Source organism: Callospermophilus lateralis, chromosome 7, assembly GCF_048772815.1.
Source record: "Callospermophilus lateralis isolate mCalLat2 chromosome 7, mCalLat2.hap1, whole genome shotgun sequence".
In the NCBI taxonomy this organism is placed as follows: domain Eukaryota; kingdom Metazoa; phylum Chordata; class Mammalia; order Rodentia; family Sciuridae; genus Callospermophilus; species Callospermophilus lateralis.
The window spans coordinates 21,497,395-21,516,612 of record NC_135311.1 but is presented as its reverse complement, the minus strand read 5'-3'; the positions used below and the strand labels follow the sequence as shown (position 1 = coordinate 21,516,612).

The 19,218-nt window shown below is 32.6% G+C and overlaps 1 protein-coding gene and 1 pseudogene across 2 annotated transcripts in view; one reads left to right on the top strand and one right to left on the bottom strand.

The window, feature by feature from the left end:
* Nucleotides 1-19,218, top strand: part of Sycp1 (synaptonemal complex protein 1) — a 118,798-nt gene that overhangs the window by 42,725 nt on the left and 56,855 nt on the right. For both annotated transcript variants that reach the window (XM_076861913.1, XM_076861912.1), the window contains exons 16-19: nt 13,087-13,191; nt 14,037-14,140; nt 16,036-16,153; nt 16,901-16,971. In XM_076861913.1, coding sequence (XP_076718028.1) covers nt 13,087-13,191; nt 14,037-14,140; nt 16,036-16,153; nt 16,901-16,971 — 398 coding nt within the window. The remainder of the gene's footprint in view (nt 1-13,086; nt 13,192-14,036; nt 14,141-16,035; nt 16,154-16,900; nt 16,972-19,218) is intronic.
* Nucleotides 18,500-18,745, bottom strand: LOC143403298 (mitotic-spindle organizing protein 1 pseudogene; annotated as a pseudogene).

The following is a 19,218-nucleotide window of genomic DNA, read 5'->3' as shown; positions in this document are numbered from 1 at the left end:
CAACAGTTTATGAGTCAATGTCAGCAGACTTGTTCTTAGCCAATTATAAGTAACAGAAGGTTTTTTAGAAAGATTAACTCAGACCAGAAAAATATAAAACATAAGAGTAAAGCAGTCCAGTCTGTATAATAGATTATAACTAATAAAAATAATCTCTTTAGTTCTATCATCTTTATCCAAAGCAAACCAACTTGTTAGTAAAAGTAGTCCTGTCAGATCTGTACTAAATAGTGCCTGTCAGCTAAAGTCCTTCCTGTGTAATCAGGGTTAATCTTTATTTCCATCTGGGTAGAAAGTTTAGTGCCATATTCCATAACATCTTTAGAATTTAGGTATGTTCTGTTGTACCTCAAAAACCTTGAACTCAGTCTATAAGAATTAATGTCATTATAGTAATTAAGAAAAAATATTTAAATGTTTTATTAACTAAATCACAGTGCAAACAGTACAATGGAGATAGCCCCTTAAAAATAGTCATACTATCCTACACCAAATCTTTTTTTTAAAATTTTTATTGTTGGTTGTTCAAAACATTACATAGTTCTTGACATATCATATTTCACACTTTGATTCAAGTGGGTTATGAACTCCCATTTTTACCCCGTATACAGATTGCAGAATCACATCGGTTACACATCCACTGATTTACATATTGCCATACTAGTGACTGTTGTATTCTGCTGCCTTTCCTATCCTCTACTGTCCCCCCTCCCCTCCCCTCCCCTCCCCTCCCATCTTCTCTCTCTACCCCATCTACTATAATTCATTTTTCCCCCTTGTTTTTTTCCCCTTTCCCCTCACTTCCTCTTGTATGTAATTTTGTATAACCATGACGGTCTCCTTCCATTTCCATGCAGTTTCCCTTCTCTCTCCCTTTCCCTCCCACCTCTCATTCCTGTTTAATGTTAATCTTCTTCTCATGCTCTTCCTCCCTACTCTGTTCTTAGTTACTCTCCTTATATCAAAGAAGACATTTGGCATTTGTTTTTTAGGGATTGGCTAGCTTCACTTAGCATAATCTGCTCTAATGCCATCCATTTCCCTGCAAATTCTATGAGTTTGTCATTTTTTAATGCAGAGTAATACTCCATGGTCTATAAATGCCACATTTTTTTTTGTCCATTTGTCTATTGAAGGGCATCTAGGTTGGTTCACAGTCTTGCTATTGTGAATTGTGCTGCTATGAACATCGATGTAGCAGTGTCCCTGTAGTATGCTTTTTTTAGGTCTCTAGGGAATAGACTGAGAAGGGGAATATCTGGGTCAAATGGTGGTTCCATTCCCAGCTTTCCAAGAAATCTCCATACTGCTTTCCAAATTGGTCACACCAATTTGCAGTCCCACCAGCAATGTACAAGTGTACCCTTTTCCCCACATCCTCGCCAGCACTTATTGTTGTTTGACTTCATAATGGCTGCCAATCTTACTGGAGTGAGATGGTATCTTAGGGTGGTTTTGATTTGCATTTCTCTGACTGCTAGAGATGGTGAGCATTTTTTCATGTACTTGTTGATTGATTGTATGTCCTCCTCTGAGAAGTGTCTGTTCAGGTCCTTGGCCCATTTGTTGATTGGGTTATTTGTTTTCTTATTGTTTAATTTTTTGAGTTCTTTGTATACTCTGGATATTAGGGCTCTGTCTGAAGTGTGAGGAGTAAAGATTTGTTCCCAGGATGTAGGCTCCCTATTTATCTCTCTTATTGTTTCTTTTGCTGAGAAAAAACTTTTTAGTTTGAGTAAGTCCCATTTGTTGATTCTAGTTATTAACTCTTGTGCTATGGGTGTCCTATTGAGGAATTTGGAGCCAGACCCCACAGTATATAGATCGTAGCCAACTTTTTCTTCTATCAGACGCCGTGTATCTGATTTGATATCAAGCTCCTTGATCCATTTTGAGTTAACTTTTGTGCATGGTGAGAGAAAGGAATTCAGTTTCATTTTGTTACATATGGATTTCCAGTTTTCCCAACACCATTTGTTGAAGATGCTATCCTTCCTCCATTGCATGCTTTTAGCCCCTTTATCAAATATAAGATAGTTGTAATTTGTGGATTGGTTTCTGTGTCCTCTATTCTGTACCATCGGTCCACCCGCCTGTTTTGGTACCAGTACCATGCTGTTTTTGTTACTATTGCTCTGTAGTATAGTTTGAAGTCTGGTATTGCTATATTGCCTGATTCACACTTCCTGCTTAGAGTTATTTTTGCTATTCTGGGTCTTTTATTTTTCCATATGAATTTCATGATTGCTTTCTCTATTTCTACAAGAAATGCCGTTGGGATTTTGTTTGGCATTGCATTAAACCTATAGAGAACTTTTGGTAATATCACCATTTTGATGATGTTAGTTCTGCCTATCCATGAACAGGGTATATTTTTCCATCTTCTAAGATCTTCTTCTATTTTTCTCTTTAGGGTTCTGTAGTTTTCATTGTATAAGTCTTTCACCTCTTTTGTTAGGTTGATTCCCAAGTATCTTATTTTTTTTGAGGATATTGTGAATGGAGTGGTTGTCCTCATTTCCATTTCAGAGGATTTGTCACTGATATACAGAATGCCTTTGATTTATGCGTGTTGATTTTATATCCTGCCACTTTGCTGAATTCATTTATTAGCTCTAATAGTTTCTTTGTAGACCCTTTTGGGTCTGCTAGGTATAGAATCATGTCATCTGCAAATAGTGATAATTTAAGTTCTTCTTTTCCTATTTTTATGCCTTTAATTTCTTTCATCTGTCTAATTGCTCTGGCCAGTGTTTCGAGAACTATGTTGAACAGAAGTGGTGAGAGAGGGCATCCCTGTCTTGTTCCAGATTTTAGAGGGAATGCCTTCAGTTTTTCTCCGTTCAGAATGATGCTAGCCTGAGGTTTAGCATAGATAGCTTTTACAATATTGAGGTATGTTCCTGTTATCCCTAGTTTTTTTAGAGTTTTGAACATGAAGGGATGCTGTACTTTGTCGAATGCTTTTTCTGCATCTATCGAGATGATCATATGGTTCTTATCTTTAAGTCTATTGATGTGGTGAATAACATTTATTGATTTCCATATATTGAACCAACCTTGCATCCTAGGGATGAATCCTACTTGATCATGGTGCACTATTTTTTTGATATGTTTTTGTATCCGATTCACCAGAATTTTATTGAGGATTTTTGCATCTAGGTTCATTAGAGATATTGGTCTGTAGTTTTCTTTCTTTGAAGTGTCTTTGTCTGCTTTAGGAATCAGGGTGATGTTGGCCTTGTAGAATGAATTTGGAAGTTCTCCCTCTTTTTCTATTTCCTGCAATAGCTTGAAAAGTATTGGTATTAGTTCTTCTTTAAAGGTTTTGTAAAACTCTGCTGTATACCCATCTGGTGTGGGCTTTTCTTAGTTGGTAGTCTTTTGATGGCTTCTTTTATTTCCTCAATTGATATTGGTCTGTTTAGGTTGTCTATATCCTCTTGACTCAATGTGGGAAGATCATATGACTTAAGAAATTTATCGATGCCTTCACTATCTTCTATTTTATTGGAGTATACAGATTCAAAATAATTTCTAATTATCTTCTGTATTTCAGAAGTCTCTGTTGTGATATTGATTTTTTTCATCTCGTATGCTAGTAATTTGAGTTCTCTCTCTTCTTCTCTTCTTTAGCATGGCTAAGGATCTGTCAATCTTATTTATTTTTTCAAAGAACCAACTTTTAGTTTTGTCAATTTTTTCAATTGTTTCTTTTGTTTTGATTTCATTAATTTCAGCTCTGATTTTAATTATTTCTTGCCTTCTACTTCTTTTGCTCTACACCAAAATCTTCAACCTTAAGTTTGTCTTGAGATGGAAGATGAATAAAGCAGGATTGCCCCTTATTAACTATAGAGGTATAGGTCACGTTATCTATCTCAAATGACTGCAAACAACATAGAAGGTGATATTATTACATTGCTTAATGAGTTAGGAAGACAATTTGGTTACCTCTAAAATATGTTAAGACAAAAAAAATCATGATTTACAGTATTATACCCAGACTATCAAACATTTTTAAAATATTTGTATCAACAAAAACATACCATTTTTAAAAATAGTAGTTTAAGCAGAGTAGTAAACCAAAAAGAGACTTTAGAACAAAGAGGAATTGAATAAACTTTGTCTCTTGTAGTACTTTTTAAAGCAATCAAAAATCTAACAAAATCAGAAAATAGGAAATTAAATTAATAAAACAATATTTTTGTTCTCTAAATCAACTTTTTAAAAACTTTGCAAAGATCAGATCTGTCATCAAATTGTTGGATGTTACCTATAAATGGATTTTAACTTACTTTAAATTCCTCAAAAATTTAAGCATTAATCACAAGACCAAGACTCGTTATTATCCTGTCTTTGGATAATTAAAAATGGAGAAAAGAACTAGGTTCAATGGCACATGCCTGTAATCTCAGCAACTTGGGAGGTTAAGGCAGGAGGGTCACAAGTTCAAAGCCAGCCTCAGCAACTTATAGAGGCCCTAACCAACACTGTCTCAAAAAAAACCCAAAAAACCAAAAAAACGACAACAACAAAAAAGCAAAACACTGGGGATGTTGCTCAGTGGTTAAGTGCCCCTGGATTCAGTCTGGTAAATGCAAAAAAAATAAAAAGATGAGAAAAGATATTCTAAATAATATAAAACCTGAAGAAAAAAACAAAATAGGCATGATGACATATTAGAAAAATAGATCTGTATTTACTGTCAAAATAATCCCTTTATTTTTTTTTTAGTGAAAAATATTCTATATACTTAATTGAAGCAAACTAGATTAGATAATCACATGTAGCACATGATCCATTTAATAGTTTGGAGGATCATTTTAAGATGTCTTTAATATTTGGTAACTTTCTGCAAGCACCTTGCTGATTAGAACACTTTATAAACACATTTTAACAGCTCTTTAAATTACCCATGGACATAGAAAGCATTAATATTGTATCTTTCTTAAATACTTAGAGATAAATATTCCACTATTCAACTGTATATTCATTGTCACAAAGTAAACTGAAATTGGCTACTATATTTGACATAATTGTGCAAAATCCCATATTTTGGATACTAAGGTTTGACATGGTTAATTCTTATTAATTAGTTGGATTTCTTTATTGTTAATAATTCAAATAATTTTAAATTTCCCATAAGTAACATTTCACTTAATGGTTGAAATGGGTAATAAGCAAACCAATTCGAAATAAAATATGAACATTTGCCATTTAAAAAAAGATAAATTATCTAAGTGTTTAGCAGGCCTTAAAGTTACTAAATATTAAAGACATCTTTATTACTAACAAGTTCAAGTTGACATATTCATCACAGATTTACTCAAGTCATATGAATAAGAAGGCATTTAGGCTGACTTAACAGATTTTAAGTTATGTGCTTATCTGTAAGGCAGTTTAGTACCATACAAATGAGTCATGTATAAGCATATAAACATACATGAATACAAGAAAAGTTTAAAGCTCAGATTTATTGTTGGTAGTTTTAAAAAGTCAAACTGATATGCCCTAAGCATTCTGTAAATTTAAGTTTGCATTTTCAAAGATAGTTGGGGCTAGGTAGAAAAAAGACAGACCAGCAAACCTTAAATAACCAGTTTTTCTTATGGGGGATGGGAAGAAGGGTAGGTAGAGAAAATTAAAAGCTTTAATCAGACAAAACAGAACAAAGTATATATCATTTAAAGGCACAGAATCAAAATGTGAATTTACTAGAGGAAAAAAGTATGAACTCAAAGCAATCATGGATAAATATTGTTCATTTTTTTTTTTTTGATAGAGGCTTATTATGGTTTGGAGATGAAATGTCCCCTGAAATGCTCACCTTTCAAATGCATGATCCCCATTACAGCAAATCAGAGGTGGGGCTTTTAAGTAATGATTACTTCTCCGATCTCATCAGTGGATTAATCTGTTTGCAGGATTAATCTGTTGATAGCTGAATGTACTCCTGATGATCAGTTGTAGGCAGGTGGACCATGGATGGAGCAATTAGGTCACTGGGAGTGTGACCTTTGATTACACCTGTTTCTGGCCCTTTCCTCCCTCTCTATTCCCTATCTGCCATGTTCTGAGCGGCTTCCTTTACCATGCCCTTTGATCATGATGTTCTGCCTTCTGCCTTAGGCCAAAGCAATGGAGTAGCTGACCGGGGACTGAGACCTCTGAAACCTTGAGACCAAAATAAACTTTCCCTCCTTTAAGTTGTTCTTGTCTGATATTTTGGTCACAGCTGACTAACAAGGGTCATCTGATGACTGAAGCAAGAGTAGTGCTTGGGTAATTTGGGTCAATAAAATGTTGGCTTTTAGCAAATCTTCCCATTGAGTCAGTGTTTCTTAGATCAAGAAATACCTTCTTAGGTGGCTTGGAGGGCCTCAAACACCAAAAGCTGAGCTGGGTACCTCAAGGTGTAGGGGTGACTATACCCTTACTTGCACATTTCTGGATGAGCTGCCTGTAGTCCTTTCCAACCTGCAAATGAGTATGTTCTTCTAAAATGGAATTCCCTATTTTAGTAGATAAATGTTGCTGTAGCCATGGAGTTTAGCCTGTTAAGCCAGTTTTCAAGTTATCAAAGATATAAAATAGTTGCATTAAATAAAAGTGCATATTCAGATAGATAGGCCATGCTGTAATTAAAACTTCTCCAAGAAACACTGAGATAGAATTAGTGCTTTTCATTTTCACAACAAAGATTTTTCAAATGCACATCCTAGAGATCTACTCCTCTTTTTTTTTTTGGTACTGGGGATTGAACCTAGGAGTACTCAACCACTGAGCCACATTCCCAGCTCTATTTGTATTTTATTTAGAGACAAGGTCTCACTGAGTTGCTTAGCACCTTGCTTTTTTTTAAAAAAGTACATTTTTTAGTTGTATACAGACACAATACCTTTATTTTATTTTTATGTGGTGCTGAGGATTGAACCCAGGGCCTCCTGCATGTGAGGGAAGAGCTCTCTACCACTGAACCACACTTCTAGCCCTAGCACCTTACTTTTGCTGAGGTTGGATTTGAACTCACAGTCCTCTTGCCTCAGCCTCCTGTGTCACTGGAATTCAAGGTGTGCACCACCATGCCCCACTACTCCTCTTGGTATCTCTTCTGAACAAACAAATTGACACCATCAAAAAACCCTTGTCAAAGACGAGGCCAAATTTTCCTGTCAAACAGTTCAAGAAAGAACTCCAGGGAGCTGGGATTGTGGCTCAGTGGTAGAGCACTTGCCTTACACATGTGAGGCACTGGATTTGATCCTCAGCACCGCATAAAAATAAATAAAATAAAGGTATTGTGTCCATCTACACCTAAAAAAATTAAAAAAGAACTCTAGATTGGATTTTTGAGAAATCCCTAATTGGCTGAAAAGCGCCAGATGACAGGAAAGGAAGGACACAGATACATTGTTAGTGAGATGAGGGGGACATCCAAACTTTGGGCCCAGAGTCCTAAAAAAATAATTTTTCCATTCCATAAAAGCGGCAAAGAGCAGTCAACATTGGTTAAAGGGAAAGAAAGGGAAGTCCTAAAGCAAAATTAAGTTCTATACCTGCAGGGATATTCCTTACTAGTTCCCTCCCCTCCTCCAGCTTTTGGCCACAGGCAGCATTATAGTCCTGTTAAGAGTTGCCATTCTATTACTGACAGCCAAGTCAGGGACCCTACCTTGATCTGGCTGGCCAGATTTGGCCACTTGCCCACATAAGAAGTAAACAAAGTGAAAAATAATTTTATGCAGTTTGATCAAACTGGGGAGAAGCAGCTACATTGCTTCTCCACCAGCCCTACAGAAATGGTTATAGTTTATAGAAACAAAAGGCAGGTATTATACATTCTCAGATTTAGCTAGGATGTACTTAGCCAGTGAATATGTCAGTCTTAATTTCCTTAGTGTCTATCCTCTGCATGAGGAAGTACAGGATGCAGAAAGTAGTTATCAGGAAGCTGCTTTTAATTTCAAAGAGGTATATTTCAATAGGGTGATGATTGAATTCATTGGTGCTTAACCACTGAACCACATCCCCAGCCCTATTTTTAATTTTGAGACAGGGTCTCTCTTAAGTTGGTTAGGGCCTCTCTAAGTCGCTGAGGCTGGCTTTGAACTTTTGATCCTCCTGCCTCAGCCTCCTGAGTTGCTGGCATTACAGGTGTGTGCCACTGTGCCCAGTTTAGGGTGATGTTTCTGTTTGTTGAAAATACTTTTCTTTCTCCATTAAATTGCTTTTGTATTTGTAAAAAAATCATTTGGTTATATTTATGTGAGTCTCTTTCTGGACTCTCTCGTAATGTCCTTGACATACTTGCGTATCCATTTGCCTGTATTGCAGTGTCTTGATTACTATAGCTTTATAATAAGTTTTAAAATTGGATGGTGTGATTTTTTCCAATTTAAGATTGTTTTAACTATTCTAATTCAACTTTTTTATCTGTTTTGTTTTGAATGATTTTGAAAGTGTTTGTTTTTTAAGCAATTAGTCCATTTACTCCAAGTTTTGTTAAATTTTTGTGGATAGAGTTATTTGTAGCATTCCCTGTTATCCTTGAATGTCTGTGGAGCATTATCCTTCATTTAGTGATATTATTTGTGTCTTTTTGTCAGTCTTGCCAGAGGTTTATTCATTTTATTGATCTTTACAAATAGCCCACTTTTTGTTTCATTTTTTCATCTTGTTTTTCTGTTTTCAATATGATTGATTTCTACTCTTTATTATTTTCTTCTTGTTTTGGGTTTATTTTGCTCCTTTTCTAGGTTCATTTTTTCCCCACCAGTGATTGAACCCAAGGTTGCTTAACGACTAAACTACATCCCCAGCCCTTTTTGTTTTTTGAGGCAGGGTCTTTCTAAGTTGCTGAGGCTGGCTTTGAACTCTGGATCCTCCTGCCTCAGCCTTCTGAGCTACTGGGATTACAGGCATATGCCACCACGCCCAGCTCTTTTTTCTAGTTTCTTAAAGCAGAAGCTTATATTATGGTTTTGAAACTCTTCTATCAGCATTTTACTACTGTAAATGTCCTCTAATCACCTCTTTAGCTTCTTAGCACAAATTTTGGTATATAATTTTCATTATTTCATTTTCATTTATGTTAAAATATTTTAAAATTTTTCTTGGGATTTCTTCCTTGACCTTGTGATTGTTTGAGAATTTTTTTGCTGAATTTCCACCTATTTAGATATATTCCTGTTTTACTTTTATTATTACTTTCTAGTTTGACTTCATTATGCTGAGAAATGTACTTCAATTTATTTTTTTTATTTGATAAGGTATAAGGTTTGTTTTATAAACCAAGGATATTGCATATCTTAGTTAATATTCCATGTGCATCTGAAAAGAACGTGTACTCTGCTATTGTTGAGTTTTCTGTAAGATATCAGATCCAATTGGTTTTATATATATATATATATTTTTTTTTTTTTGTACCAGGGATTGAACCCAGGGGCCCTAACCGCTGGGCAATATTCCCAGGCTTATATATATCTATATATCTATATCTATATATCTGTATATATATGGTTATTTAGAGACAGGGTCTCACAGAGTTTCTTAGAGCTTTGCAAAGTTACTGAGGCTGGCTTTGAACTCATGATCCTTCTGCCTCAGACTCCAGAGCTGTTGGGATTACAGGTTTGTGCCACTGTACCCGGGAAATCTGTGTGTTTTTAATTGATATTTTGGATTCAATTATACTATTTATTGATAGTGGGATAAAAATCTCTTAAGTTTTGGAATTGTCTGTTTCTATTTAAAATTTTTTTTTGACCTTTAATTTATTTATATGTGGTGCTGAGAATCAAACCCAGTGTTTCGCACATGCTAGGCAAGCACTCTGCCACCTCTCTCTTTTTAATTCTGTCAGTGATCACTATAGGTATTTTAAATTTCTGCTATATGCCTCACACTTAATAAAACTATTATATTCTAATGGGTGGGTCTATTGATTATTATTAATGTCCTCTTTACTTCTGATACTTGTCTTAAAGACATTAGTTGTCTTTAAGTATATTTTAACTGATATTGTAATAGCCACTCCATGTTTCTCATGCTTATTGTTCATACTTTTCATTTTTCAACCTGTTTTAGTCTTTTTTTCCCCCGTCTTAGTCTTTATATTTGAACATATCTTTATATCTGTTGCCTATATATAATTGGGACTTCCTTTTTTGTACACTCTGACTGTCTCTGCTAATTGGAGATATTAGACTAGTACTATATTTTAAAATTGTAATTCACATGTTGACTTGGTTTGATTATATTCATCACTTCTAAATCTGCTTTCTATTTTTTTCTTTTGTTTCTATTTGTTTCTTGTGTTTTAAAATTTCTCCCTTCTTTTGGGCTATTTGAATATTTTTTGGCATTCTATTTTTATTTATCAGTATTTTATCTATATATACCTTTTTGCATTTATTTCTGTGGTTTCTCTAGGAATTATGATGTATCCATAGCTTTGGCTACCTTGAGTTAATATTGTAACACTTCATGTAAAATGTTGAAACTTTTGACTAAATTTGTGTCTCCTCCCCCCCTCCCCTGACTTTCTCTCTCTCTCCCTCAGAGACAGACAGACACACACACACACACACACACACACACACACACACACACACACCTCCCTTTACCACCTTGCTCTTTATACTGGCAGTGTTATATATATGATACCTACATGTATTTATTTACATCCTCACAAGACAGTGTTAATATTGTTTTAAACTGTCCTGTGTTTTTAAAAGAACTGAAAAGGAACAAATGTCTTTTTAATTTATTCTGATATTTATCATTTTTAATATTCTTCATTTGTTCCTGAAGAGTCAAATTTACCTGTAATGTTTTTTTCTTCATAAAACACTTCCTTTAGTATTTCTTGTAGTGCATTTCTCCTGGTGACACATTCTCTCATCAGTTTTCCATTCTGAATATGTCATTTGTTTAGTTTATTCATAAGGATATTTTTGCTACCTTTGAAATTGTGGGTTTACAGTTTTTTTCTTTCAGCACCTTGAAGGTGATGTTTTATTGTCTTCTATCCTGCATGTTTTCCAATTAGAAATCCACAAACATATTGTCTAGATTTTCTCCTTAACCTTTTTTTCCTCAATATTTTAAAATTGGTGCATTATCATATATAATGGTGGGATTTGTTGTTACCTATTCATCCATGCACACAATACAACAATATGTTTTGGCTAATACCACTCCCTTGCATTTTCTCCCTCCTACCCCCTTCTTCCTCTCCTGATCCCTTTCCTCTATTCTGCTGATTTCTCTTTGTTATAACTTTGTTTTTTAAGCAGTACATGAGTGAGGTTGAATTTTTCTGTTTAAGATTCACTGCACTTCATAAATCTAAAATTTTAATTTTCTTCAAATATAGGAAATTTTGGCTATTCTTTCTTCAAATATATATAGATTTTCTGTCCCCTTTCTCTTCCTGGGATTGCCATTATACATCTGTTTGATCTTTTCATATTGTTCCACAGGTTCTTGAGGTGTTCGTTATTTTCTTTAAATGTTTTTTCTCTATGTTCTTTAGATTGGAATCTTTTTGTTGTTCTGATATTAAAAATCATTGTTTTTTATAACCTCCATCATGCTTTTAAACTCATTTGGTGAATTTTTTTTCCTTTTTGTTTTTCTGTGTCTTGTTTATTTCACTTAACATAATGACCTCCAGTTCCATCCATATTGATGCAAGTGATAGAATTTAGTTTTTTATGACTGAATAATATTCCTCTATGTGTATATCACATTTTCTTTATCCATTTATCCACTGAAAGTCATCTGGGTCAATTCTGTATTTTAGCCATTATGAATAGGGCAGTAATAAACATGGGAGTGCAAGTATTTTTTGGTATAATGATTTCATCTCCTTTGGATATATACGCAGTAATGGCTTTAATGAATTGTATGGTAGTTCTGTTTTTAATTTTTTGAGGAGTGTCTATAGTGTTTTTCATAAAGGCAATTCTAATTTTTATTCCCACCAATACCATATAAGAATCTCCCTGACCTTTTTGGGGGGCATTCTCTCCAGTATTTGTTATTATTTGTATTTTTTCAAACCTTTATTTTATTTATGTAGTGCTGAGGATTGAACCCAGTGCCTCTTAGCCACAACCCCAGCCTTATTATTTGTATTCTAGTCCTTCCAGCTGGTGTGAAACAATATCTCATTGGTATAATGATTTCATTTTGGGTTACATTTCCATGATGATTAGTGAGATTGAGCATCTTTTCATGTATTCATTGACAGTATGTATATTTTCTTTTGAGAAGTGTTTGTTTAGTTGTTTAGCTCATTTGAGTTAAGTTCTTGATGCTTTACATAAAACAGTATAGTTGATAAAGTGAGCCCATCTGAAGATTCATAGGAAAAATGATAATAACTAGAGATTTTAGAATACTTAAGAGGAAAACTTAGGGTGATAACTATTTTTAAATATTCATCAGTGATTATGTGAAAGAGGAATCAGATTTCTATAATGATTATGGAAGGAAGAACAATAACTATTGCATAAAAATTACAGGGAAGCACATTTTAGTACAGTGTAAGGACAAATAAGATTGGTAGAATAGTGAATGATTAGCTACTTGTTAATAAAGTTGCAGTGATTTATGCATAGATAAGGTTTGAATTCAATTATTTGTATAAAGTTTTTGTTGGGGGAGGGAGTACTGAGTATTGTATCTAAGGGCACTTTATTGCTGGATTACACTCCCAGCCCTTTTTGTCTCCTCTCCTTAAGTGGCTTAGGGCCTTCTTAATTTGCTGATTCTGACCTCAAACTTAGAATCTTTCTGCTTCAACCTCCTAAGAGTCTGGTATTGCAGGCATGTGCCACTGCACCTGGCTTGTGTGATTTTTAAATTAAAATTCTGTGCCTTTTGTAACAGGGCTCTGTCAATTAAATCCTCTGTCATCATATTTTATTTTTGAGTATACCCAATAATGACTTTTTTTCTCTTTTAAAGAATTTTAGTCGCGGGAAAGTTCATAGTTCTCTCTACAAGTCTGTCAGCTTAATTATTTTGAATATGTGTGCAGTTTGACTCTAATGACTTGTTTATATTTTTAAATAGGCAGAAAACCAAAAACTTTTAGATGAAAAAAAACAAGTCGAGAAGATTGCTGAAGAATTGAAAGTAAAAGAGCAAGAACTAACTGGTCTTTTACAGACCAGAGAGGTTTGTTAAGGATAAATTTGTGTTTCAAATATTATATTAAAAGAATACAGATTTTCAAATATATTATATTTTAACTATTCACTTTGTAAAAAATTTCTTCATAAGCTTCTTTTTAAAAATATGCATTCCCATTAACTTTTAAAATGTAACTAATGTGGCTATTAAAATTTAAATTAATAAAAATAAATTTAAAATTTAGTTACTTGATTGTTACAATCACATTTGAATATTACACATAGAGAACTTTTAGATTATAATGTGGGAAAGAAAGATACCAATCCTGTGTATAATGTTATGGCTTATAACAATTACACTTATTGGTGTCTTAAGTATTTCTTAACTGGTATATTTGAAATTTAGTCTTTATTAAGTTAAATTCTTACATTGTAATATATTTTATAGTGCTCATATTATAGTTTTAGAATTTAAAGTATGTTTCCAGTCCATAAACAAAATTATGTTGTAAAAAACTGTCTATAATACTAAGAACATCTTTATTTCTAAGATACTACCTGATTTTATTAATTAACATTTTCATCAATAATATAACTTTTTAATTGAAATTAATTACTTGGTAGAGTAAAACAGACAAAATATTTTATAATATATAAATATAATTTTTCTGGTTGAACTTGACAATATCAAGGTAGAATTTATTTACATTGCATTTGTCATTGCTCATTTGTTTTAAAATTAAAATGATTATCACATTAATCTACTTAAATTTTAAATATTTGGCATACCCTGACATGTTTTTTTGCCAAACATAAGACTTGATTACTTAGAGTGACCATATATTTTGAATGGAAAAACATTTGCCTTGGGTATGTATGTTTATTTTGCAGAAAGAAGTACATGATTTAAAAATACAGTTAACTGCCATTGCAACAAGTGAACAGCATTGTTTAAAACAGGTTAAAGATCTGAAAACTGAGCTTGAGAAAGAGAAGTATGTTATTCATTATCTATATGTAGTTTAATATTCAGTTGCTAAGCTTTCTGGTAATAAATAATAAATTAGGAAATTATATTCAATATTTATATGAATGGATTTCAAGTTGCACTTTATTCCAAATGAACGATCAAGATGGTGTACTATTGCTAATAATGTTTCATTGCTAAAGGAAGTTATCTTTATTATTATTATTTTGTACCAGGGATTGAACTCAGGGGCACTCGACCACTGAGTCACATTCCTAGCCCTATTTTTTTTTTTTTTTGTATTTTATTAGAGTCAGGGTCTCACTGAGTTGCTTAGCACCTCACGTAATTGCTGAGGCTGGCTTTTTGAATTTGTGATCCTCTTGCCTTTGCCGTTGGGATTATAGGCGTGCACCACCACGCCCGGCAGGAAGTATAAATTATTGACATAAAAATAGTACATAACAAAGTTAAACCTCTTTAGAAAATCAGTATGCAGTTTTCTCTTGGAGATGGGTTCTAAGATCCTTGAGTATGCCAAAATCTGCAGATGTTTAAGTCCCTTATATATAAAAAAGCATAATAATTGCAGATAACATGCATAACATAACACATATTAAATCATCTCTAGATTACTTATAATACCTAATACAATATGTACATGCTATGTAAATAGTTGCTATATTGTGTGGTTTGGGAAACAATGCCAAGAAAAAAAGGCTGTATGTTTAATAGAGATGCAGTTTTTTCTTCCTGTATATTTTCATTCTGTAGTTGGTTGATTCCATGGATGCAGAACCCACAGACACAGAGGGATTAACTCTATTACCTTTTTGGAGGTATTATTTTTTGACAAAATAACATTTGTACTTCTAAGTAGCTGGGTTTTTTTTCCTAAATTATTTCATAGGTTTTATTGATAAAATGTTAACATGCAAATTTATTTCTTACATTATCCAAATAAGATATATTTAATTGAATGTTAGTTTGGAAATTAAGTGTGAGAAATAATTATTGTATTATTACTGAGAGAAATAAATTCAGGTAACCATTCTGATGTTGAGCATTGTTTTTATCTTTTGGTTGATTCTCAGCTCTAGATAGAAATAAGAAGTAAATAGTTTATGCAGTAGCCTCTCCTTTCCTGGTTGGTTCCCATTCCCTGATAACCTTTGAACAGTATGTTTTAGGAGCACTGGGTAAAATTCATTTAGTAACCCAAATCTCTTTTGATGAATGGAGTGGTTAGTTAATACTTTAGTATAAATTTATATTCCCTTTAGTTCATTTTCTTTTTCAGTCTTTCATTAAAAATATTATTTCCACTTCAGTGGATTTCCAGTATTAAGTAGAAAAAGATAATAGGTACTCCTGAAATCCTTCGGTAGAGCACACAATTCTGTGCTCATTTAAAATTGATCTTGGCTGCCACCAGTAACAAATATTCCACACTGCAGTCTGTCTTGCAGTGTGGAATATTTGAAACCTTATAACAGCAGTTTAGTATTATACAAAAGTTAAACCTAGTGTTATCTAATTAAAAATAATCAAATTATCAGAAGTTTGAAGAAATTTCTGAGTCATATTATTAGAAATAAAAAAGTTACGTGAAGAAAATAATGTGTCCTTCAGAGTTAGTGAAAATGTTTGAGGAAATCAGAGTATGAGGGAATAACCAAGGAAACTATGACATTTTGAAAACAAAATGTAAAAATTTCAAACATGTACTAAGTAGAGGAATAATATGATAAATCAGGATGAACTTACACCCTCCTTCCTGGAATTATTAACTAATGGCCCATCTTGTTTTATTTATATTCCTAGCCCTCCCTTCTCTCTCCTAAGATTATTTTGAATTAAATTTCATATCATCATGTAATTTCATATGTAAGTATTTTGGTATGAAATATTTTTTAAAAATAGGCTTAAGAATACTGAATTAACTGCAAGCTGCAACAAGCTTTCACTAGAGAACAAAGAACTAGCACAAGAAACAAGTAATATGGCCCTAGAAATCAAGAAACAGCAAGAAGATATTAATGTGAGTTGAAAAAGGAAGTACTGGTAACTTGGTTTTCTTACCTGTAAAATTAGGGGGCTTTTAGATAGATGACCTCTGAAGATTCTTTCAGATTAAAAAATACGATTATTTTAGAGCTGATACTTTGTTTCAGAAGAAAAATGTGTTTATTAATCTGAGATGGTGATAATGGGCCACAGAATGTAGAGGCTACTTATAGAAAAGGTTAACATAATTTTAAGCTTAAGATTTTTATATTTAGTCAATAAGTATTATTAAGTCATAGATGACTCTGAAGGATACTATGATGAATAAAATAGCATTTCAAGAGTTTATGGCAATAGAAAAATAGTAAATATTTAAATAACTTAAAATAGCATAGTACATCATTTATGTTGTTGGTGGGACAAAGTGTTCTCAGATTTACACCATCACTTCTGCCTTGGTGACCTTAAAAGATGAATTCTGAGTACAGTAAGTGACAATGAACAGATTGCATTTCTTCAGACCAGAACAATATGAACAAATGATATGAGGCTCAAAGTATCATTGGGAAATAAAAGTTTTGTTAGCTATGATATAGAGATTGTTAGGAAAGTAATTAGTATAAACCTGGAAAAGTAGTATGGAACTGTGCAAATTAAGTAGCCCGTTTTCTTGCTTTATGTATGAATAAGTTTTATAATTACAAATAAAGGTTTTAAATATTAATTTCAGTTTTAGTTTTGTTGAAACAAAATAATATAAACAATGTTGATATCTCTTTAGAGTAGCAAAAAGCAACAAGAAAGGATACTGAAACAAGTAGAAAATCTGGAAGAAACAGAAACACAATTAAGGCAAGACTAATGAATTGACCTTGTTTATCTGGCAATAGATTTTGATATTTACTGTTAACTTGTTATGGTTAATTTAAATTTTACTTATGTTGAATATTATATAAAATACAAAATTTAGACTAAAATTACTGTTTTGGAATCTTGCTTCAAAATAAAATTGTAATTTCTCCTTTATATTTAGTGTTGAAACAGTAAAATTAGATGAAGGTCAATTTTAAAGCATCATAAACCTTCTAATTCTTTAATATTTACTTAAGAAAGTATACTAATCATAATCCAGAAAATTTAGATGAAAGAAATTTTAAAAGTTATTTATAACCACATCAGCTATTATAGGAATATTTATGCCCACTCTATATTAAAGAATGGTCTTTGCTTGTAATCATTGATATACAATTTTACATATGGTTCTTCCATTTAATATTATTCATGTTTCTAGGTGTTTTCACAATCATCTATTTTTAATACACCAGTTAATCAAGTGGATTAATAATATTATTTAGCTTTTTTTTTATTTTAGAAAGGCAAACTTACAATTCCTGGTACACATTTTATTAGTTTTTGTTTAATGACTAGAAATCCTTATGTCTTCAGAAAATATTACATATTCATTGAAACACTACCTATCTAGTGATTTATTATATATCTACATCATATTTATTAGAGAAGAATTCCAATTACTTTTTTTGTAATAAAAGTAAAAAGGAATTTTGTATGTTGGCTATGTTTCACTTTATACATTATTTTAGGCCTTTATAGAATATAAAACTTAGAAAAACATTCTCAACTAATATTCTTAAATGACTCAAACTACAAACAATACTAAGCTAAGCACTGTTATTACTTTTAAAATCTAAGTTTCTAGAAGTTTTATTTTTCAATCAATACAAAATGATCTAGTTCACACTATTAACTGCCCAAAAACTGTTTAAAAAACTAAATATTCTTTGTTAAAGAGAAGATTACAATAAATGTTTTCTATGTTCTCATTTTAAAAAACAAGATTCTGGTATACATGGGGAATTTAAATACAAATTCTTACATGGTGGCTAAAATCTTGACAACTTTTAGCCTGATGCAACATAAATCAACAGTTATTATGCATAAACAATTCAAAATTAAAGTTTATAATAGAAATGTCAACAAGTCATAACTACGACACATCAATACTGATGGGTTCCACTATACTTCCAGCAGGCACAGCAGATGTGCACATCTGATAGACAGATTGCTTAGAAAATTAAAGCTGTCAGAGCTATAAATAAGGAATACATAAATATAAACATAGCAATGCCAAAGCATTAGGGCCATTAAAAAAAAAAGATGCAATGCAAACACATTTGATAGTTCTCTCTGTAAGCCACTTTCCAATGATTTATAAAGCTATGGTTTTATAATTCTTTTTTAAAAAAGGAAAATTTTTCTACACTGCTGCATGCAGTAATTTCACTGTACATTCTTGACTAAAATGCAATCTTCAAATTCTCTTGAGGAATTTGACATCTCTCTTCAGGATCTCTCTAGAAAGTCAGCTTGTCATGTTTTCAGCAGCCTTTAGTGCTTCAGTAGCCTTGCGGAGTTCCTTAATAACAGATGATAAAGCTTCTGGGTTAATTCCTTGTTCACCAAGCCATACACAAATAGACAGTGTTTCCATATCTAAGCCAGTATTCAAAATTCTTGAAATCTCAAGCAGAACGTCCATGGTTTCCCTCACCGCATTCAAATTCACTGCTACGGTTGCCGAACCTGGCGCCACACTGCCACTTGCCATGGCGGAGGCTGAGGGAGGCTCTGTTTTCATTTTTGAGTATCTAAATTTTCCGGTTTTTCACTATGATACCTAGTTTTGAAGTAAACGTAGGTTTTTTTCTCCTTGATTTTGAATTTGATAGAATTTATTTCAAGTGGAAGAATTTATTAGGTCATTGAAGTGATTTAAATGACTTGATAATAAAATGATTTACAATATATTTTATTAGTTGTAAATGATGCAATATAACAAAAATCATATGAAAGTGCTGATTCCAAAATGTTTTGTTTTTGGATTTTATTACTAACTTATTAATAATTTAAAAGATAAAAATAACACATTGTATTTATGATTTGTAGTTTTAATTTTTAAAAAATACTTTATTTTTTAGTTAGACACAATACCTTTGTTTATTTATTTATTTATCTATCTATCTATTTATTATGTGGTTCTCAGGAGCAAAGCCAGGGCCTTGCACATGGTAGGTGAGCACT